The 23,243-nt window shown below is 40.5% G+C and overlaps 1 protein-coding gene and 1 long non-coding RNA gene across 4 annotated transcripts; one reads left to right on the forward strand and one right to left on the reverse strand.

Annotated features, from left to right (window-relative positions):
• Nucleotides 1-11,658, forward strand: LOC118078331 (uncharacterized). Of its 3 annotated transcripts, XR_004691712.3 has the most exons (4): nt 1-196; nt 6,729-6,766; nt 8,129-8,397; nt 10,898-11,658. It is a non-coding gene; the product is annotated as an uncharacterized LOC118078331 (long non-coding RNA). The 3 variants fall into 3 exon arrangements; XR_009558019.2 differs by lacking the exon at nt 8,129-8,397 and having other exon boundaries at nt 10,893-11,658; XR_015951496.1 differs by lacking the exon at nt 8,129-8,397.
• On the reverse strand, nt 9,270-23,243 carry LOC148684849 (DGAT1/2-independent enzyme synthesizing storage lipids-like). Its single transcript, XM_088675512.1, has 5 exons — nt 23,084-23,243; nt 11,652-11,842; nt 11,203-11,263; nt 10,184-10,323; nt 9,270-9,406 (listed from the first exon to the last, which is right to left on the reverse strand). The coding sequence occupies exons 1-5, from the start codon at nt 23,229-23,231 to the stop codon at nt 9,302-9,304; spliced, it is 645 nt and encodes a 214-aa protein (XP_088531638.1). The 5' UTR covers nt 23,232-23,243; the 3' UTR covers nt 9,270-9,301.

The following is a 23,243-nucleotide window of genomic DNA, read 5'->3' on the forward strand; positions in this document are numbered from 1 at the left end:
CCTTCTCTCTTTCTCACAATGCCTGGTTTCTTCATACAGATTGCACAGCCATCACAGTCTCTTTAAACCTCCACATAAAGGGATGTGTCTCCATAGTGGTGGAAATTAGCCTACGGAAAATAGAGCACCAGACAAGACTTTTGCTGCTCTCAGAGAGAGGTTACCAAAGTGAAGGCAATTTAGGCTTACCAGGAATGTAAGTAAAAGTTTGTGTTCATAGAATCAATAAGTGTAGAGTTGGAATCTCAACAAGCGATCCTTGCTTAGTTTTCAAATGTGCTAGTAGTTGTGTTATTTGTGAGTTCCTGTGCGTGGTTGAGCAGAAAGAGAGAGAAATGCTGTCTTGTTGGTATGCGTGTGTAAAAACCAGCTGTATGAAAATTTTAGCTTGTTTCCACATTGTCAACTTAAAACATAGCTAGGATGTTCGCTACTTGTGGAGATGAAATTAAGCACTTACAGCTTTTCAGATATTATAACACTGAGAAGCAAAAATTTCATTCCTCCCTATAGCACAGCTATTATTGGAATCAAAACAGCTGTGATTTAAAGCCCGCCCACCCCTTATCATTTTTGTCTCTTTTCTCATACTTTTTTTAAAAAAAGATGTAGTGAAGATAGAGTAGAATAAAAATATGCAATTCAACTATGTAAATATAATGGGTTTTCAGATGACTTCATAATTTGTAGACAAAAATGCAATGGCTGAGTATTGTGGCATAGTCCCCAATAACCCAACTTAAGAGAAGTTCTAGAGGCAGTGATAACAGGGTTTGGCCATCGGCATCTGTTCTTATATGGCAGCAGAGCTGCTATTCCACCTCACATCCCCAGAAAAAGGCTCTTTGCAGTGAATCCCAAAATGCTGCCACCTATCAGCTCACTGTTTTCCTCACCCTCCCTCTTGTTCGGTGTTGTGTGCGCGCCACAGAATTTAAGTTGAGTGGTTAGCCTCAGTACAGGAAACAACTGCATTAGTTTCCTCCAAAACTGGGAGGTAAACTGTGTTCCTCTATCGGAAATGACCCTTTTTGTTTCTTGTTCTGGCTCTGCATTATCTAAAAGCCTGTGCATTTTAGAGAGTGGTTTTTTCATTGTTGTGAAGAACCTCTTTTTCAAATCTTGTGGTTTTATTTCCAAACCCCCTTGTTTTTATGTCTTTTTCATATGTTGCCTTCAATTGAAAATACTCTAACCAACTTATCCCCTTTGTATTGAATTCTTCATATTCCTTTAATTTAGTATTTCCAATTGTACTTTCCATTATCTCTCTATAAGTTAAATTTGCTTCTAGGGGAGATATTTCCCATACTTCAGCTCGGGCTTTCCTTATTAGATGGTTTTTAAAATCTTTATGAATTTTGTTCTTCTCATACACCAGGTGCCCATGCCAACCAAATACTTTATATTTCATCCTTCCAGTTCTAGAATTTTGGTTTTTAATGTTAGGCATTCTTTTAACCTGTTCCAGCAGGTTGCCTCAAAGTATGTTTTCAGGTTGGAAGGGCTTCTTTTGGGCCTATCAATGTTTCATTTTTTTATTCTTGCTTTCTTCCCTTGCCATATGAAGTCTGGAAGATCTTTTTGCCAGTCCTTAAGATACTTGATTCCAATTATTATAGGGATGTTATGAAATAAAAACAAAATTTTATCATAGAGACCTTTCCCCATATTGAAAGATTTAAGTGTTTTCATTTTCATTTCTCTAAACCATTTTTTTATTTCCTTCCATTTCTTAATGTAGTTATTTATTTTTGTTGGTGATCCATATTCCTAAATAATTTATTGTATTTTCTATTTTTATTTCTGTTATTTTCCCCAGTTCTTCTTTATCTTTCTCTCTTGTGTTTTTTGTCAGCATTTTTGATTTATCTTTATTCAACTTGAATACGTATACGCCTCTAAATTTTCTCATATCATCTAAAGCTTTCTGTATGCCTTCATCTGGATTTTCCGTCATAATAATTACATCATCTGTGAACACTTTGACTTTATAGCACAGCGCTCCCAGATTTATACCTATTTGTTTATCCTTTCTCAATGTTATTAACAGTGTTTCCAGTATCATGATATATAAAAGAGGTGATAGGGGGCAACCCTGTCTAGTCCCCCTTTCGATATTAAATTCCTCTGTGATTTCTTTATTCATAATTAATTTTGCTTTCTGTTCTTTATAAATTGCTTGTACTCCTTTCAGAATTTTGTGTCCCAGCTTCAACCTCTCACAGGCGTTACTTAAGAAGCTCCAAGACATGCTGTCAAACGCTTTCTCAGCATCTACCATCAGCATTGCTATTTTCATACTGGGTTTCACTTCCGCATATTCCAAAAGATCAATAATTGTCCTATTGTTACCTTTGATTTGCCTTTCCGGGAGAAAACCAGCTTGGTCGTTTCTTATTATTCTGTTTAAGAAATTTTTCATTCTTTTTGCTAGAACTCCGGTGCAATTTTATAATCTATATTTAATAGAGAAATTGCCATGTAATTTTTGATTACATTCAAATCCGATCCTTTTTTAGGTATCAGGGTTATTAGGGCTTCTTGCCAAGATTTTGGTATTTCTCCTTTTCCTTATATTTCATTCATTATTGCTTTGAGTTTACGTACTAATATATCCTCTAATGTTTAATGATATTTAACTGAAATCCCTTCGGATCCTGGTGACTTCTATTCTTTCATTTTACTTATCACTCTCCTTATTTCTTCTTCTTCAATTTCTGCATTAAGATATGAATATTCTGTTTCATTAATTTCTGGAAGATTCTTTTCTGTTAAATACTTTTGGATTTCCTCCTTTTCTTTCTGTTCTTCTTTATATATGTATATTTAAAGTAATTTATAAAGCTGACTTTAATTTGTTCTGGATCTGTAATTTCTTTACCCTCATCTATGATCTTATTTATTACTCTTTCAGTTTGCCTTTCTTTATTCAACCAAGATAGCATTCTTCCGGGTTTATTTGCCTGTTCCAAGTTCCAAGTTTTGTCCAAATAATTTTATTTTTAACTTCACTATTTATTAAATCAGATAAGTGGGCTTGCAATCTTTTAATATGCTGTAATAATTCTTCATTTCTTGGATTTTTTTATTAGATCTTTCTCTTTCTCTCTTATTTGTTTGTTCATCTCCATTATATTTTCCCCTTTTCCCCTTTTAATCCTTCCCATTTGTTGAATCACATAACCTCTCAGGTATGCTTTACTTGTTTCCCATATTAATTTCCTGTCAGTTTCTTGTCTTTCATTTATTTCAAGTCTCAAACGCCTTCACATACTCCATCATTTCCCCCTTCATCTTTGGTCACCAAAACAGTCGTCACTCGGAATAAGGTTTTGTACTGCCCAAAATGCCCTGCAATGGGTCTGTCATGACACTGCTTCAAAACCTAGGCACAGAGCCTCTGCAACATATAGCACTGTTCCCTTATACAACAATTCACCTCTTTCAGGAAAGCTGTCTGCAGCACAATCCCATCTCTGTTTTGTCTCTATGTTCCCCCTTGCAAACTCATCCTAAGCAGTTTCTTGCTGGATGTCAAGCATCTGCTGCTGAGACCACTGCTATCTGTAGCCAGTCTGAGGATGTGCCTCAGCACTAGGGTAGCCTCCTCTTCCAGATACTCCAATTTCCGTGAAGGAGCATATGCTCTTTGGTTCTGAGGGCCCACCACATACTTCACTCTGAGGTTGAATCTGGCAAAGAATTGTGCCCACCGTATCTGCCTCTGGTTAAGACGCCAAACTGTCTGCCAGTGTTCTAGATTATGGTGATCAGTGCGCAACTCCACTTGATGTTGTGCCCCCTCCAGGAAGTGTCACCACATCTCCAGAGTGTCCCAAATAGCAAGCAATTCCTTCTCCCAGATGGTGTAGTTATGCTCTAATGGAGTTAGCTTACGCATGACTAAATACTCAAAACTGCCGTATCTGGTACAAAAGGTGGTCTTCCACTCATTTCCTTCTCTTATCCTTATCAAGTTATAGGCCCTCCTCAAGTCAAGCTTTGTGAAGATATTTGCTGACCTCAACCACTCTAGCAAGTTCCCTATATGTAGCAGGGGGTAGCGATTGGGCACCGTCAGCTGGTTTAGCCTCCTCTAATCATTGCAGAGGCACAGCTCAGAGTTGTTCCTCTTCTTCAAGGAAAGCTCAGGTGCACCCCCAGGGGGCTTAGAAGGATCGATAAAGCAGTGCGTCAAATTCTTCTCCAGAAATTCCTTCAGCGCGGCCAAGTCTGCTTCTGACATGGAATAAAGACAGCAATTTGAGTTTGCAGTCAGAAGGCCTATGGTTGGTAATCTATCAGCTTCCTTCTCACAGAACACATCTTGATAGGATGGGGGTAATTGTCCTTCATCCCCCGTGAGGGGTCCCAGAGCATCTTTCCTCTCCGACCTCTGCCCTCTCTGGCCCCCTTCCACCTAGGCATTGTAGGCGGAAATAGGCCGAGGTAAAGGTTATGGATCTCTGCTCCCAAAGCAATCACAGGATCATGCTGGGATAGCCACGTCATTCCCAGCACCACAGGGGGAGTTGCCAACCTTCTGATGTGGAATGCGATTGTCTCTCGGTGGCCCAGCAACCCCAGGCCTATTGACATCGTGGCCTCAGAGACACGCGCAGCTAGCAAGATCCGCCCGCCGGTAGTCTATATTTCCAGAGGGGGCTCCAACCTCTGCATGGTCAACCCCAGCCTCTCCACAAAGTCCAAGTCTATAAAATTTGTAGATGCTCCTGAATCTATGAGTGTGCACACTTGCTCACTGCCCCCCATCCAGAAACTAGCGTGGCATGCACTGTCAGTCCCGGAATGAATTTTAAAAGATACTTTAAAATTTTCCCAAAACACGAGATTTTACTCTTGGGGATGGTAACAGTGGAGGTCCCAAAAAACAAAAGATTTTACTACTTTATGCCACTACTGCGGCTAGAACCTTATTGACACAAAGGTGGGGAACAAGTATAGTACCCACTAACAAAGAATGGTAGTGTAAAATGTTGGAATATACTGAACTGGCTGGTCTGATAAACAGCATAAGAAAAAATGGAGATTAGGAATGGATAAGGTTTATTAACTATTTCAAGACAAATACATAGCTTAGCAGGTCTTGTGTAAATCCAGCAGATTTGAAATAGATAGAGTATTTAGTTGATACCAGATTGGATGATTAAAAAGATGTTTATTACGTGGAGTAGTAGAAAAGTAAAAGGAACCAGAAAAAGTGTGGAAACATGCTGTATTTGGTATGAAGTTGTAAGTGGGACAGGGGGGTGGGAGGGGAGGGGGTTAAATATGCTCTCTGTTGTTGTTCTTGAAAATGCAATTTTAAAAAATTATTTAAAAGCCTACTCTAGAGCTAACAGAGTACAAGAACTATACACTGGTCAATGACACCTCTCTTTTGCCGAAGGAGATGGAAAGGGTGTGTGTAGGCATTTCTGGATGAAAATGATTTTCTAGAATCATTAAATTCTAGGTTCAGACCTGAATTCAGACCTGAATCAGCCTTGGTCGCCTTGATGGATTACCTTTATCATAAAAGGAACCAACTGCAGGGCCAGGTTCCCACCTGAGCACTGTGGTCCATGCGTTGGTTGGAAACTTGAGTCTGTATGACTGTCATGTGTTCTTTGTGGAGCTGCTCTCGGGTCTGAAGAAGCACCAGTCAGCATAGAATAGGGTGCCTAAATTGCTGATGGAGGCATCTGACCAAGATTATGTGACACCATGGCATAATGTGGCCAAGCAACCCTTGCTGACAGATGTAATGTTTCCCCTCACATAAAAATTTCCTTGCACCTTTAAAGAAACAGACAACATCATTGGAAGAAGGTATTAACGTTTATTTCTTTTTTTAAAAAAACACACATGAAAGTGATATGAAAGTAGCCAAGGCAAATGTGCCACAGAAGCCTACCAGCCCTTGCAAAGGCCAACTAGGTAAAGGTTCTTTTGGCATGTGGGTGGAGGAAATAAAAAGGCACCTGTTGGGATGGGTAGAGCAGAAGGCAGGAATGACAACAGGAAGAAAACCCAGAGCCACTGATTGTAGTTATGCCCCTAGTCTTCGTCCATGCTGAGTACAGTGGTACCTCGGTTTATGAACACAATTGGTTCCGGAAGTCTGTTCATAAACTTAAGCGTTCATAAACTGAAGCGAACTTTCCCATTGAAAGTAATGGAAAGTGGATTAATCCGTTCCAGACGGGTCCGCGGAGTACTCAACCTGAAGCGTACTTAACCCGAAGCATGGGTGTAATTGGTTCCGGAAGTCTGTTCATAAACTGAAGTGTTCATAAACTGAAGCGAACTTTCCCATTGAAGGTAATGGAAAGTGAATTAATCCATTCCAGATGGGTCCGCGGCGTTCGTAAACCGAAAATTCGTAAAACAAGGTGTTCATAAACCGAGGTTCCACTGTACTACAATGTCAACAGAAACTGAGGAGGAGGAAACTGGTAGGCAGTGGCATCCCCATGACATAAGTGTGAAGGGGCTGGCAGAGGGCACTTTGCCATTTTATGAGTTTTAATTCCACAGCCTGAAATTGCCACATCCACCCTAATGCAACAGCTCCAATTGCCAAATGGTCTATCTCAACACACCTGAAAGCCTAGAACTAGTGGCATTGTATAGGGAAGCAACTGAGAAAATGAGAGCTTGCAAAAGGATCACGTTTCTTTTATCTTTTTCCCTTTTCCCTTTCCTTCCTTTTCTTGGTGCAGCCTATTCAGGAGAAGCCAGTTGCTCCTTCATTATGGAGGTAAGATGGTTGTGAAGGGAACAGAAAGAATATGGGAAATAACTGCTTCAGAATTGTACAAGGGGGATAAATCATTCCTGGTATTTGAATTGGTTACTTTAAGTCAGGATCAAAGTACTCATCATGATGTAGCAGATATCTGACTGGGGCAGGGGGGTTACTTTCTGTAATTCAGCAGCTGAGGATTTTGTGGGGAGCACCACTCACCCAGTAAATCACATCACTGCCACTTATCTGGAGGTAGAGGGAAAGCGGGGAAGTAGGGTTCCCAGACTCAATAGAGGACAGGACTTCTGTGCCTTTAATTGCCCTGCTCTCTTTTGAGTCTGAAAACCTTAAAGAGAAACCAGCAGACCCTTTGTTTAATTTCCAAGCAAAGGGTCTGCTGGTTTCTTTTTAAGGTTTCCAGACTCAAAAGAGAGCAGGGCAATTAAAGGCACAGAAGTCCTGTCCTCTATTGAGTCTGGGAACCCTACTGCCTGGTTCCCTTTAATATAACTTCTTGCAGTGAGGGAACTGCCAGAAGGCCCTCAGAGCAGGACCTTAGTGTCTGGGGTGAATGCTGAGGGTGGAGACACTCCTCAGGTATACAGTGGCAGGGTCATTTAGGGCTTTAAAGGTCAACACCAACACTTTGAATTGTGCTCAGAAATGTACAGGGAGATAATATATCTTCCAGGCTGGGTGTTATATGGGGCCAGCAGCTGCTCCTTATCACCAGTCTAGCTACCAGAATTAACACAGAATTAACACGTGCACAGAATTAACATTATCCATGGACAGCTGTGAGTTCAAAATGACCCCAAGTTTGTGCACCTGATCCTGATTATTCAATACCTTCTGGATAATCCTATTATTCAAAACCTGGCAGCACAGCTTAGGTTTGCAAAGTTGCAGCTGAACAGACCACAAGACTTCTGGAACAATGTCCTTTGGACAGAGGAGACCAAAGTGGAGATGTCTGGCCCTGATGCACAGCACCATCTTTGGCAAAACCCAAACAGCATATCGGCACAAGCAGCTTGGGTTGGTGATTTGGGCTTGTTTTGCAAGCACAGGAGGTGGGAACCTTGTAGTCATTGAGTCTACAGTAGCAGGTGCAGCCCTCAGGTTCAAATCAAGTGAAAGCTCATCTCTCTTGTTACAGTCAACTGGGCTTAAACCTGTTCAACGTTGACTGTATTGTTTCCTACATCGTCCTTTGCTTATCCTTTGAGAAAAAGCATTTTAGTTGCACTTTCTCTGATGTTATTAATGCTTTCTATGTGATACTTGGCAGTTGGAAAAGTAGTGTTCTAAAGTCGTTGCTGTAAAATTTGACTGATGTTCTATTTCATATAGTATCATAATTATGTTGTCTAGGTCCTGAGACTCTATGAGCATGCACAAGAACATCTACATATGGGATGAGTTCCACTTTCAAACTGTTCAGCCGTTTTGCAAGGAACACAGCCATGTCTGTCCCCTCTTCTTACTCTGGGACCCCCATCCAGCTCAGATTCTGTCCCTTGATCCCAATTTGAATAATCCTCAAGGAAACACTGTAAACCTCAGGCAGCTTACTTTAGCTGTTTAACGGCACTTGGATTGCCCAGATCCGGATTCATTGCTGAGTTGGCTGTTTTCGTTAGGTCAGTCACTTTTTCCACCAATTCTGGCTACTTTTTTGTTTTCTCTACTTTTTTTGCTATATGTTTAGAAAGGTTGAGCCATTATAGGGCTCAAATCTTGGAGCAACCATTTATAAACATAAAAGAGGTTCACTGTATTAATACAAGTGAATTATAGTCATTATTCTTTCACTTGTACAGTGGTACCTCGGTTTATGAACACAATTGGTTCCGGAAGTCTGTTCATAAACTGAAGCGTTCATAAACTGAAGCGAACTTTCCCATTGAAAGTAATGGAAAGTGGATTAATCCGTTCCAGACGGTCCGCGGAGTAACCGTTCATAAACTGAAGCGAACTTTCCCATTGAAAGTAATGGAAAGTGGATTAATCCATTCCAGAAGGGTCCGCAAAGTACTTAAACTGAAGCGTTCATAAACTGAAACATGGGTGTAATTGGTTCCGGAAGTCTGTTCATAAACTGAAGCGTTCATAAACTGAAGCGAACTTTCCCATTGAAAGTAATGGAAAGTGGATTAATCCGTTCCAGACGGTCCGCGGAGTAACCGTTCATAAACTGAAGCGAACTTTCCCATTAAAAGTAATGGAAAGTGAATTAATCCGTTCCAGATGGGTCCGCGGCGTTCATAAACCGAAAATTCATAAACCGAGGTGTTCATAAACCGAGGTTCTACTGTAATATTATTTCATGTTTCAGTTAATCACTCGTATTCCCATTATAAAAGGAACATTCTGGGAGTATTGCAGGATAGGGCAAGACTTGAATGTCTTCGAAAACCTCGGACCTTCTGTATGCCCAGCAGGTGCTGAGTTACTGAGATAGGGTCCCTTCCAGATAATTAATAAACAATCCAACACAATTCTGTGTATATCAACTTAGCTTTAATAACATAATTATTATATGAACTAGTTGGTTTTGTAATGCTTATCAAATCGTTCTGAGAGAGCTCTTAATATATTTCCTGGCCTTTTTTGGTATTTATCCCGAAGATTTTCAATTGCAATCTTTGTCTGTTGAAAGAAGTACAAAGGAATACATTGTGTTATATCAATATGTTGCAAAATGGATATTCACAGTTATTCATATCTGTGAGGAAAAAGCTAAAGGGATCAGAACCAGGCAGAATAAAGAATCCCATTTTTTCAAGTTACAGACACAATATGACCGTCCTTGTGCCTCAATCCTCAAGACTGACTTTTTCAGCATGGAGGGTTGGGCAAGAGCAGCCAGGGCCAGGAAACTCCAGTAGGAAACTGTTCATCTCTCTGTGAATCCAGCCCACTGTCTATATGGTTGTTGTTTTTTACCAAGAGTCCCATGCCTGAAAACAGCACAGCAGGGCATGGGTAAAAATAGCAGAGTAGCATGGAATCCCATTCACTTGCAGAGTTGCAATAAATCACACAAACATCAGAAGTTCTTCAGTAACAGTTTTACTGAGGGTTAAGAGCCTACAGTGCTTACTGGGTCCCCCACTGGGGGAGGGGGTTTGGAGGGACCCTCTGGGGCAGATTCTGGGGCACATGGTGGGGAGAAGTCCTATTGTATGAACAGATCTTTGTGCAGCACTACATAACATGCGTAGATTTTTCATGGTCTCAACAAGTTACGGAGAGGGAAAGCTGAGTGATGAACATGATGCACAAAAGTCTATATGATGAACCCTATCTCTGGTTGTATAGAATGAGGAAGCCAGTTGGCAGAATACAATTTATAGAACTGAAACAGAGAAACCAACAGGAAAAAAACATTCTGCTATTATATTTCCAAGTGTAGAGTTAACTTACTTTTTCAGCCAGCTCTGCAGCTGTTATATTTGGATCATATGGGATGGGTTCTCCAATATATGTCCTCAGTTTCACTGGAAATGGTCCATACATGGGAAGGTAGAGAAGTCGTGTTTTCTCATATAACCATCTTGTCAACCCTATGTATGAAAGGGGAAAGAGTCTGAAAGAGAGCGACTCCATATCAAATTTGAAATTAGTTGGCATTCTGAGTTTTTAGCAATTCTAATCAATCCATCCCAGAGGGGAAAGAGTTTAATAGTATGAGTCCTTTGGAAAAGAAAAAGCAACATATTCTGTCAGCTCTTCTCTGCTCTTTATAAATCAAGGTCATAAGTTGTACAATAGACTGCAGCATATGGTCTTTTTCCTGCTCAGTTCCCCTCCATGTTGGGGTTTCTACCACTTATATAGACTATCACTATCTTTTAAATCTAATAAAAAAAAACTAAGCAAATGCATGTTCACTCAGTCCTGAGACAGGGAGCACAGCTTTTGCAGATCAGTGTACCCTGAATAAACTCTACTAGAAGGTAGTAAAAATACACTCTGTTTTTAAACAATTGTATATTATTAATATGTTTATTGCCTGAAAGCAGATAAACCAAAATACTCACTTGGTTGTTTATTGCCTGAAATATGTTATTATATTATATATTAATATAATATATAAATATTATATATTAATATGTTTATTGCTCCCTGGAAGGACAGATCATGAAGCTAAGGCTCCAATACTTTGGCCACCTCATGAGAAGAGAAGACTCCCTGGAAAAGACCCTGATGTTGGGAAAGATGGAGGGCACTAGGAGAAGGGGACGGCAGAGGACGAGATGGTTGGACAGTGTTCTCGAAGCTACGAACATGAGTTTGACCAAACTGCGGGAGGCAGTGCAAGACAGGAGTGCCTGGCGTGCTATGGTCCATGGGGTCACGAAGAGTCGGACACGACTAAACGACTAAACAACAACAACAACAATATGTTTATTGCCTGAAAGCAGATCAACCAAGGTACTCACTTGTCTTTCCAATGTTCCTGATTACTTCACAAATGTTTTGTGTAAATATAGGGATGATGGGCTAAAAGAATAAAATAAAAAATCAAAATCAAAAGGAAGCTGATAACTGGAGCATTACTTCACCTCAACCGCCCCACCTTTATTTTGGTTAAGGATAGGAATAATGCTCCGCACCTGGCATTACAATGACAAGCCAGACGTAATTGACTTCAAATTGCACATGCAGATTTTCAAGAATTGAAGGGGGGAAGCTATTTTTCTTTTTAAATATAATTGAGATCAATAGCTTAAAAAAAAGGGTGGGAAATACTTGGAACTCCAGATATCATTTGACCCCCCAAACATTTGCCATCGTCAATCATTTAGGATGCTAGATCAAGAATGTCAGCACATTATGACTTATCTAGGATAATTGTGAAGGCAATGCAAATTGCCCAAAGATCACTCACCACTTTTGCCTCCAAAGCTATCTGAGCGAAACCTGTGCGGTTACCCCACATTAAGCTGTAGTCATTACTAAAGTTTGCTTCTCTAGCTCCACCAGGTGAAATGCCGATAAAATGGCCTTTCTTCAAAATTTCCACACATTCAGCTTTACTGAAATCTTTCAAACCGATGGTATCAAAAAATATCTTCAGCCCTGAAAAAATAAGCCCCAAATAATAATAAAAATTGCATTTTATATAACTCTTATTTAGGAAATATTGTGTTTTTTTATAATAAATTTTTATTGATTTTACATAATAGAAAAAAGAAAACATAGAAAACATATTGTCCACCTTCTTCTAGCCCACCCCTCACAAGCCCCCTCCTGCCACGAGAGAGTCCCATGAAAAGTGGGCAGTCGGAGGTGGTCCATTTTTTAATTGGGTTTATCCCCACCCCACCCCCTCCCAGAACCCCTCCCTGCCACCAAGGGGCTCTAGTATGGTAGGGAGAGATGCAGGCGAGTGTCCACCCAACTATCTATCTAATCAAACCTTATTGAATAAAACACAAAAAACACAACAACAACAACAAAATACACATATCCCATTTTCAAGTTCATAATCTGCTTAACATTGTTTTGATGACTTCCCCAGATACCTCCCAACTGATTTTCATTTTTGACCAAATTATATTTTCATAACAGTTTCATGACCCAATTTCAGCTCATTTTCTTTAACATACACACTCTTACAGCTAATTCTTATCCCTGCAAAACTTCATATAAGCATTTTTTCTAACAGATATCATATTTTCTCTTCCCTAGCCTAATCTTTCCCCCAAGAAAAAATTCATAGTTAATCCTTATTATTATTATTATTATTATTATATTTTATTGATTTTATACAAAACAAAAACAAAAACAAAAGATACTACATTACATGTTTACCACTGGCTTCCACCCACCCTCCCAAGGCCCTCTTCTCCCACCAGAGGGACCCCCGAAAGGCAGGCAGCCGGCAGTGTTTCCTTTTATGGCTGGGTTTCTCCCCCACCCCTCCCTCCCCCCCCAGAATCCCCCCTGCCACCGGGAGACTCCAAGAGAGGGAACGAAGAGGGGGGCATCCGTCCAGCCAATTTCCAAACAGAAAAAAGAAAAACAAAAGAAAGAAGAAAAAAAGGAAAAATGAAAGAAAAATGACTTCCCCAACCTCCCCCCTATCCCGATTTCCATTTTCGATTCTTATTTAACAGTATTCTTATTCTTATTCCCATTCTATTTCTACAAAAAAAATTAACCTTATATTATAAAAAAAACTGTCCCACTTTTTAAGTCCTCTTTAATCAAACTAGCTTGATCTTTCTAAATCTTTTTCATAAACAAATCTGCTCGTTACTTTTATTTTTGACCTGCCTATTTTTTATCCTCCAAAGCTCCTCTTTATTATTCTTATTTGCACAAATTAAAAATCATGATTTTCCCCCTCCCCGCCCCGATCACGGCCTTTCCCTTCCAGTCCAGTAAGTTCCAAAGTCGTCAGTCCAGTTGTCAGTCCTTTTTATCTGTCCTCAATAATTGATATTCAGTCTTCCTTCAACCCACCCCCTTCCTAACCTGTTTCAAAAACCAACCCCCTCTGTCTCCCCCTCCCCAGTCTTCTTTTCTTCTTTGCTGGCCATTTTTCTCATGGGTGTTCTGTCTCTCCTGTAGCTCTTGCATCATTGACTCCTCTGATCCATCTTTGTTCTTTAAATTTTCCTTTTTCCCATCGCTCAGTTCATACGGCCACTCGTCGTCTTGTGCCTTTTTTCGGTTGAGACCTTTTCCTGTAATTCTTGTGTTCCTTCTTTAATCAAGTCCTCTTTTTGCAAATCTTGCTCCTTTTCCTCTGGTAAGTCCCGTTCTCTGAGCTCCTGTAGATCTTGATTTATTTCCAACAATTGTTGCTGAGTCTTGTACGTTTCTGTTCTAAGTTCCCATAAGAGTTTTATCACTCTGTCCTTGAACGCAGATGTGCAGTCTTTTGTTGCCATTGTTCCAGCTTGCTGAGGATGGCGCGAGGCTTGAGAGCCAGGGGGTGTTTACAAAAGAGATATATTGTTGCAAAATCCAAACTGGAAACTGTGTATTGTCCGTAGTATCTAACTTCAACTTTAAATTTGTTTCAAACATTCAATCAAAAAGTTTTTAAGTATCAAATCCTTATTGACATCCATCTTCACAATCAGCTTACCGTCCTCTCCGGGCTGCCGATTTCAGGGCAGGGAGAAGCTCTCCCTTTCCTAAGGTGCAGGGGATATCAGCTTTAAAATAAGTCTCTCTCCTTCACCCTGCCACCGGAGGTAATTCTTTAAATTTAGTCTCTGAAGGAGTTCATATAATAAGCTGCTTTTTGCTTAGACTGGTCGTCATTTCAATTGCACTGCTTCTTGTATCAATCAGTGGGAGAAGGTGACTTCCGTTCTTTTCCCCTTACTCCCGATTACCGAATTACAGTCCAATATTATATATTCAAACTTTACTCACGGGTTTTTCCAAATCAAAAATTTAGAAGAATCTGCCGCTCACCACCACCGGACTCGAAGCTTCACTTCGCTGAGGTAACGCTGTTCTCCAAAATGGCCCCCGCGACTGCAACCCTTTCTCTCCGGGACTCTTATTAGAGCTCACCAGAGGATCGGGGAGTCGCTAAAAAATGGGGCACCGCCGGAGCTTTGTTTCCAGAACTCTCGATCTGGAACTCTTTTGGGGCGCTGCGGCGCTTTCGCAGCCTTCCCCCCCCCCTCAGCGAAGCCGGGCTGTCTCGGAGCTCGAGACAAACCCCGCCGGCCAGATCGGGCGACAAACCGGAAAATTCATAGTTAATCCTTTCTCTGTTGCCATATATTTTCTTCTGTCCTTAATTGCTCCATACCTCCTCCCCCCTAGATTCCTTCCCCCATTTGATACAGCAATTCCGTAAAACAGTCCAGATTCCATATCCATTTTTTCTACTTAAAATTCAGCTTTTCCTTATCCCACTCCCATTCTCTCCCATTTTGCCACCCTTATATTTGACCTCCCCTCTTTCTGCCTCCCCCCATCTCCACAAACTCTTTCCCTTGCCTATTCACATTTTCCCACATTTCCCATGAAATCAGTTCCAGTTCTTGTTCTTCCAGTTCTAAAAGATCAGAACTATCATGGAAGTCCTGATCTTTCTTTTCTCCTTGTTGGGTATTTCCTTCTTCCTCTTCTATGTGTTCTTGCATTTTGTCATCAGGAATTAATTTTTCATTATGAATCCCATTCTGAGTAATTTCTTTCAGTTCCTGATACTGTTCCCTGGTGGTTCTTAACTGTGCATAAAACTGTTGCTGCCCAATTACAAGGTCTCCCAGCAGTTTTAACACTGTCCTCTGGAAAGCAGGTGTTCCGGATGTTGACATTCTTACCAAGCCAAGGGCAGAAAAGAGATTAGAGGACAAACAACAATGGAGACTCAGACTTCCAAGGCAAAAGAATCCAACATGGCTGAAAACATAATTTTCCTAAGTTGTTGTAGTAAAGCATTTATGTCTCTTCTCATTCCGTCGCAAACCAATTAAACTTTATTATTGACAGCTGTCAAACTTTCCTTTCATTGGCCCCTCGCTGACTCTCCTGGGGTGCCGAATCCCGGGTTGAGAAGGGGTTTCCCCCACAACTCTCTCTTGCTTTTGCAGGGTTTTTATTATTCCATTAACTCTTCCCCCCTTCACCCTGCCTTAGGTGGGGAAGTTCTAGTCTTTCCTTGAAGATTTTAAGCCTCTGTATCCTTTTCTCCCTGGCTTAGGGCTAAGGCACTGCTTCCTGATTTCTCAGTGGGTAGAGACCGACTCCCGTTTTTTAAATCTCTTCCCATTATCCAAATTGTCCAAATCAAAGTCCAATAAATCCAACTCACACTTTTAATCCAAGTTTTTAGGAGAATTGGTCGCTGTAGCCTCACAGTCTTGCAGCGTCACACTTTGAAGTTAGCGGTCTAATGTCTGCCGCGTCGCAGCTCCGATCCCCCCGCTCTCGGGGGCTCAAAACAGAGCCTTACTGGGGGGGAGAGCCCGCTTTTGACACCTGCCAGACGACCTGGCCCCAAGACGCTCTACTTGGGGATTTTTGGGGGAATCCGCTTCGCTGGAGCGATTTCCCCTTTCTTCAAAGTGCCGAGGTCCGCTCCGCTGAACGGACCTCCAACTACGATGGCGTCGTGACCAACCGGAAATCCTATTTAGGAAATATTGTTGACGCTATACAGGTGTCATTATTCCAAAGATATTGCACTATTACGGATCACAAGCATAGTTCTCTGCCAATCCTTTTCAAGTAGGATTTCGTGGAAGTGCTGAGGTGGCCACCTTTTTAGACATGTGTTCTACAAGTCAAGTCTGTAGTACAACAGAATGACATACAAGTTTGCATTATGATAAAAAATACAGACCACAGTGCCATGCACACAGAGACAGACACACACACATGGCACTGATGAGCCCATGCTGGTTGAATCCTACCTACACCAACACAAGTCCATCTTTTCATGCACATATCAGTGGGTGGAGATTATATGCTGCGTTAATTCACTCAATGGAATGCCCCCCAAACAGAGCACTCTGTGCTACTGGGCCTCTTTGGGCTCTGTCCTTCCTTCCTTCTTTAAATGACCTTTCTGTGATGCCATAGTTTCCTGGTGTGGTTGCTGTGTGCATACAGAGGACGATGATGTGGGGGGAGTGGCAGCGGAGGGCCATGAACACTACAGCAAGGGTGCCACATGTGTTCGATGAAACAAAAAAAAATTGAATCAGCTAATAAGTCGGGTAGACTATTGGCTTGGTAAATAAGGGCGCAGCAAAAACGAAATATAATTAATAAATTAAAAGAAGATGGATAAGAAATTATAGATCCTAAAGAAATAAGGAAGGCTTTCCAAAGATATTATAAAGAGCTATATAGAAAAGAAAAAGAATATAAAATTAAGATTGAAAGATATATTCAAAACCATAGATCGCAGAAGATACCAACAGATAAAAGAGAAGTATTAAATAAAGAGATAACCCTTCAGGAAATCGATGCTGCAATAAAAAGGATGAAGATAGGTAAAGCTCCAGGCCCGGTCAGCATTTCGGCAAAATATTATAAAGTGCTATCTGGACAATTGTCTCCGTGCTGTGCAATGTGATGAATAATATAGTGAAGAATGGTAACATTCCCAATACATGGAAAGAAGCATACATTACACTAATACCAAAAAAAGACATTGATCCTCTGAATGTTAAGAATTATAGACCCATTTCATTGTTAAACAATGATTATAAAATATTTGCAGATATCTTAGCCCAGAAATTGAATGAGGTGTTAAAAAATACAATACATAAAGATCAAGCTGGATTTTTACCAGGTCAGCAACAAAAAGATAATGTAAGAAATATTGTAAACATTATTGAATATTTAGAGGTTAGAAATAAGAAGCAAGCAGCACTTATATTTGTCGATGCCGAGAAGACATTTGATAACATCTCATGGCATTTTATGATGGAAAACCTAAAAGAAATGGGAGTAGGAGAAATGTTTTTTAAAGGTATAAGTGCAATATATTCGGACCGGAAGGCAAGGTTGGTGATAAATAATAATCAATCAGAAAAATTTGATATAGTTAGAGGCACCAGGCAAGGATGCCCTTTGTCACCTCACCTGTTCATCACGGTATTATAAGTTCTAAACAATTATTTGAGAGAGAAACCTGAAGTTAGAGGAATCAAGATTGGCACAAAAGAATACAAATTAAAGGCATTCACAGACAATTTGGTACTAACAGTAGAACAACCAAGAACAAGCATACAGGAAGCATTGACAATGATGGAGGAATTCGGCAGAGTGGCGGGTTTCAAACTTAATAAGACAAAGACAAAAATACTTACAAAAAATATGCCCAAAGAGGAGAGTGAGGAATTGGAAAAGGAAATTGGAATAATGGTGAGCAAGAAAGTAAAATATTTAGGAATTTGGTTGACAGCAAAAAATATAAATTTATTTAAAGATAATTATGAAACCACCTGGAAAGAGATTTAAAAAGATTTAGACATTTGGAAGGGCCTAAAAAGATCATTCTGGGGAAGAACTGCGGTGGTGAAAATGAATGTTTTTCCAAGAATGTTATTTCTATTTCAAAATATCCCAGTAATAAGAGGAGTTGGACAATTTAAAGAGTGGCAAAGAATGTTATCAAGATTTGTATGGGCAGGGAAGAAACTGAGGATTAAATTCAAAATTTTAGTGGACAAAAAAAGAAAGAGGCGGATTCGCAATGCCCGATTTGAAATTATATTATGAGGCTGCATGTCTCTCCTGGCTCAAAGATTGGATCTTATTGGAAAATACAGACATTCTTGATTTGGAGGGATATCAAAATAGATTTGGGTGGCACCCTTATTTGTGGCAGGAAAAAGTGAAAGTGCATAAAGGCTTCCTAAATCACATATTCAGAAGATCAATCTATGAGATCTGGGAGTGAAATAAAGGCCTTCTTGAAAAGAAAACGCCATGTTGGATTTCACCTGTGAATATGCTGTCAATACAAAAACTTAATATGGATGGGAATGGGGTCACCTACGAAGAAATCATTGTAAAAACAAAAGATAAGTTAAAGCCTTATGATCAAATCCAAGAGCGATTTATGGGATGGTTACAATACCATCAAGTTAATGATTTGTTTAATAAAGATAAAAGGAATTTGGGATTTGAAGAAAAAAAATCAGAATTTCAAATCGAATTGCTAGGGAGTGGAGGTTGTCAAAAGTGTTGTCAAAAATGTATAATTTGCTATTAGATTGGTACACTATGGATGAGATTGTAAAAGAAGCAATGATTAAATGGGCAATTGATTTTGGGCACAATATTGAATTTGATGATTGGACAAAATTATGGACTGACAGTCTGAAATTCACGACATGCACACTTCTAAAAGAAAACATTATGAAGATGGTATACCGTTGGTATTTGACACCTGTACGGTTAGCAAAAATGTATAGAATGAAAAACAAGGCATGCTGGAAATGTAAAACATCATATGGTGAATTTTACCACATGTGGTGGATGTGTGATAAGATAAAAACATTTTGGGAATTAGTCTATAATGAATTAAAAAATATATTTAGATATACTTTCCCTAAAAGACCAGAAGCCTTTCTACTGGGGTTGATGGGTAAAGAGATCTTAAAATCAGATCACAGATTGTTTATGTATGCCACAGTGGCGGCAAGAGTTCTGCTAGCCCAAAAGTGGAAATCACACAAAATACCTTCCATATCAGAGTGGCAGATGAAATTATTCGAATATATGGAAATGGCCAAACTGACCTGCAGAATACGTGATCAGGATGATGTGAGATTTCAAAAAGAGTGGAATAAGTATGTTGAATATGTAAAAGAAAATTATAAAGGGATGAAAATATTAGCGGGGTTGAGATAAATCCTATATCCTTGATGGGGTGGAAAGTTTAGAAAATACAGGAGTGGATAAAGATCAATTTACCTGCTGGGGGGACGGAGGGAAGTCAAAGCTTGGCAAAGCTATATGTTGTATAAATGTGAATTATATTTTGTATAAAATTGGAAAGTATAAAAAAGAAAATAATAAAAGTTTATTCTGGGAAAAAAAGCTGTGTGTGGGAGTGCTTGATTGGCCATGTGCTCGGGTGGGGTCATGTTTTCTGGTATCTTTGTACCTGAAGAAACCATCAAATTAGAGACCCTTGTCCTCTTCTGGCATTAAAGTCAGCAGCAATTATATGCAGTTACAGCACAGAATGGGGAAAACCAGAGATCATAGAATGGGGAAAACCAGAGATCTGTTCAAGAAAATTGGAGATATGAAAGGAACATTTCATACAAAGATTACCATAATAAAGGACAAAGGTAGTAAGGACCTAACAGAAGCAGAAGACATCAAGAAGAGGTGGCAAGAATACACAGAGGAATTTTACCAGAAAGATATGGAGGTCTCGTACACCTCAGGTAGTGTGGTTGCTGACCTTGAGCCAGACATCTTGGAGAGTGAAGTCAAATGGGCCTTAGAAAGCACTGCTAATAACAAGGCCAGTGGAAGTGATGATATTGCAGCTGAACTATTTAAAATATTATAAGATGATGCTGTTAAGGTGCTAAACCCAATATGCCAGCAAGTTTGGAAAACTCAGCAATGGCCAGAGGATTGGAGAAGATCAGTCTACATCCCAATTCCAAAGAAGGGCAGTGCCAAAGAATGCTCCAACTACCGCACAATTGCGCTCATTTCACAGGCTAGCAAGGTTATGCTTAAAATTCTACAAGGCAGGCTTAGGCAGTATGTGGACCGAGAACTCCCAGAAGTGGAAGCTGGATTTCGAAAGGGCAGAGGAACCAGAGACCAAATAGCAAACTGAGGAAGAGCGGCGGACAAGTACAAGTAGATTCAGAGCTGATGAAGCGGCTGGGCCCAAAGCCGAAAGGACGCTCAGTTGCGGATATGCCTGGAAGCGAAAGGAAAGTCCGATGCTGTAAAGAAAAATATTGCATAGGAACCTGGAATGTAAGAACCATGAATAGAGGTAAGCTGGATGTGATCAAAAATGAGATGACAAGAATAAATATCGACATCCTGGGCATCAGTGAACTAAAATGGAAGGGAATGGGCGAATTCAGTTCGGGTGACTATCATATCTACTACTGTGGGCAAGAATCCTGTAGAAGAAATGGAGTGGCCCTCATAGTCAACAAAAGAGTGGCAAAAGCTGTAATGGGATGCAATCTCAAAAATGACAGAATGATCTCGATACGAATCCAAGGCAGACCTTTTAACATCACAGTAATCCAAGTTTATGCACCAACTACCGGTGCTGAAGAAAGTGAAATTGACCAATTCTATGAAGACCTACAACACCTTCTAGAAATGACACCAAAGAAGGATGTTCTTCTCATTACAGGGGATTGGAATGCTAAAGTAGGGAATCAAGAGATAAAGGGAACAACTGGCAAGTTTGGCCTTGGAGTTCAAAATGAAGCAGGGCAAAGGCTAATAGAGTTCTGTCAAGAGAACAAGCTGGTCATCACAAACACTGTCTTCCAACAACACAAGAGACGACTCTACACATTGATATCACCAAATGGGCAGCATCGAAATCAGATTGATTATATTCTCTGCAGCCAAAGATGGAGAAGCTCTATACAGTCAGCAAAAACAAGACCTGGAGCTGACTGTAACTCAGATCATCAGCTTCTTATAGCAAAAATTCCAGCTTAAACTGAAGAAAGTAGGAAAAACCACTGGGCCAGTAAGATACAATCTGAATCAAATCCCTTATGAATGCACAGTGGAAGTGAGGAACAGGTTTAAGGATTTAGATTTGGTGGACAGAGTGCCTGAAGAACTATGAATGGAGGCTCGTAACATTATACAGGAGGCAGCAACGAAAACCATCCCAAGGAAAAGGAAATGCAAGAAAGAAAAATGGCTGTCCAACGAGGCCTTACAAATAGCGGAGGAGAGGAGGCAAGCAAAATGCAAGGGAGATAGGGAAAGATACAGGAAACTGAATGCAGATTTCCAAAGAACAGCAAGGAGAGACAAGAGGGTCTTCTTAAATGAGCAATGCAAAGAAATAGAGGAAAACAATAGAATGGGGAAAACCAGAGATCTGTTCAAGAAAATTGGAGATATGAAAGGAACATTTCGTACAAAGATTACCATAATCAAGGACAAAAGTGGTAAGGACCTAACAGAAGCAGAAGACATCAAAAAGAGGTGGCAAGAATACAAGGAGGAATTATACCAGAAAGATATGGAGGTCTCGTACACCCCAGGTAGTGTGGTTGCTGACCTTGAGCCAGATATCTTGGAGAGTGAAGTCAAATGGGCCTTAGAAAGCACTGCTAATAACAAGGCCAGTGGAAGTGATGATATTCCAGCTGAACTATTTAAAATTTTAAAAGATGATGCTGTTAAGGTGCTACACCCAATATGCCAGCAAGTTTGGAAAACCCAGCAATGGCCAGAGGATTGGAGAAGATCAGTCTACATCCCAATTCCAAAGAAGGGCAGTGCCAAAGAATGCTCCAACTACCGCACAATTGCGCTCATTTCACACGCTAGCAAGGTTATGCTTAAAATTCTACAAGGCAGGCTTAGGCAGTATGTGGACCGAGAACTCCCAGAAGTGCAAGCTGGATTTCGAAAGGGCAGAGGAACCAGAGACCAAATAGCAAACATGCACTGGATTATGGAGAAAGCTAGAGAGTTCCAGAAAAACGTCTACTTCTGCTTCATTGACTATGCAAAAGCCTTTGACTGTGTCGACCAGAGCAAACTATGGCAAGTTCTTAAAGAAATGGGAGTGCCTGATCACCTCATCTGCCTCCTGAGAAATCTCTATGTGGGACAAGAAGCTACAGTTAGAACTGGATATGGAACAACTGATTGGTTCAAAATTGGGAAAGGAGTATGACAAGGTTGTATATTGTCTCCCTGCTTATTTAACTTATATGCAGAATTCATCATGCGAAAGGCTGGACGAGATGAATCCCAAGCCGGAATTAAGATTGCCGGAAGAAATATCAACAACCTCAGATATGCAGATGACACAACCTTGATGGCAGAAAGCGGGGAGGAATTAAAGAACCTTTTAATGAGGGTGAAAGAGGAGAGCGCAAAATATGGTCTGAAGCTCAACATCAAAAAAAACCAAGATCATGGCCACTGGTCCCATCACCTCCTGGCAAATGGAAGGGGAAGAAATGGAGGCAGTGAGAGATTTTACTTTCTTGGGATCCTTGATCACTGCAGATGGTGACAGCACTCACGAAATTAATAGACGCCTGCTTCTTGGGAGAAAAGCAATGACAAACCTAGACAGCATCTTAAAAAGCAGAGACATCACCTTCCCGACAAAGGTCCGTATAGTTAAAGCTATGTTTTTCCCGGTAGTGATGTATGGAAGTGAGAGCTGGACCATAAAGAAGGCTGATCGCCGAAGAATTGATGCTTTTGAATTATGGTGCTGGAGGAGACTCTTGAGAGTCCCATGGACTGCAAGAAGATCAAACCTATCCATTCTTAAGGAAATCAGCCCTGAGTGCTCCCTGGAAGGACAGATCCTGAAGCTGAGGCTCCAATACTCTGGGCACCTCATGAGAAGAGAAGAATCCTTGGAAAAGACCCTGATGTTGGGAAAGATTGAGGGCACTAGGAGAAGGGGACGACAGAGGACGAGATGGTTGGACAGTGTTCTCGAAGCTACGAACATGAGTTTGACCAAACTGCGGGAGGCAGTGCAAGACAGGAGTGCCTGGCGTGCTATGGTCCATGGGGTCACGAAGAGTCGGACACGACTAAACGACTAAACAACAACAAATGTCATATTTCACATATTTTTTGTAAAAAAAGCATGATTTAAATTTAATAATTTACCTGGTACGTGATATACGGCATGATCAACTACTGAATAGCAGTGTCTCTGTGTCTCCTTAAAAAGTTTAGCCACTAAAAATGAATAGTCAATAGGAGTGACTGCGTGATAATAAACAATAACCCCTGGTCCTTTAGGGAGATGTTCCATGCCAATAACTTA

The sequence above is a fragment of the Zootoca vivipara genome, chromosome 8, assembly GCF_965207765.1.
Source record: "Zootoca vivipara chromosome 8, rZooViv2.hap1.1, whole genome shotgun sequence".
Classification (NCBI taxonomy): Eukaryota; Metazoa; Chordata; class Lepidosauria; order Squamata; family Lacertidae; genus Zootoca; species Zootoca vivipara.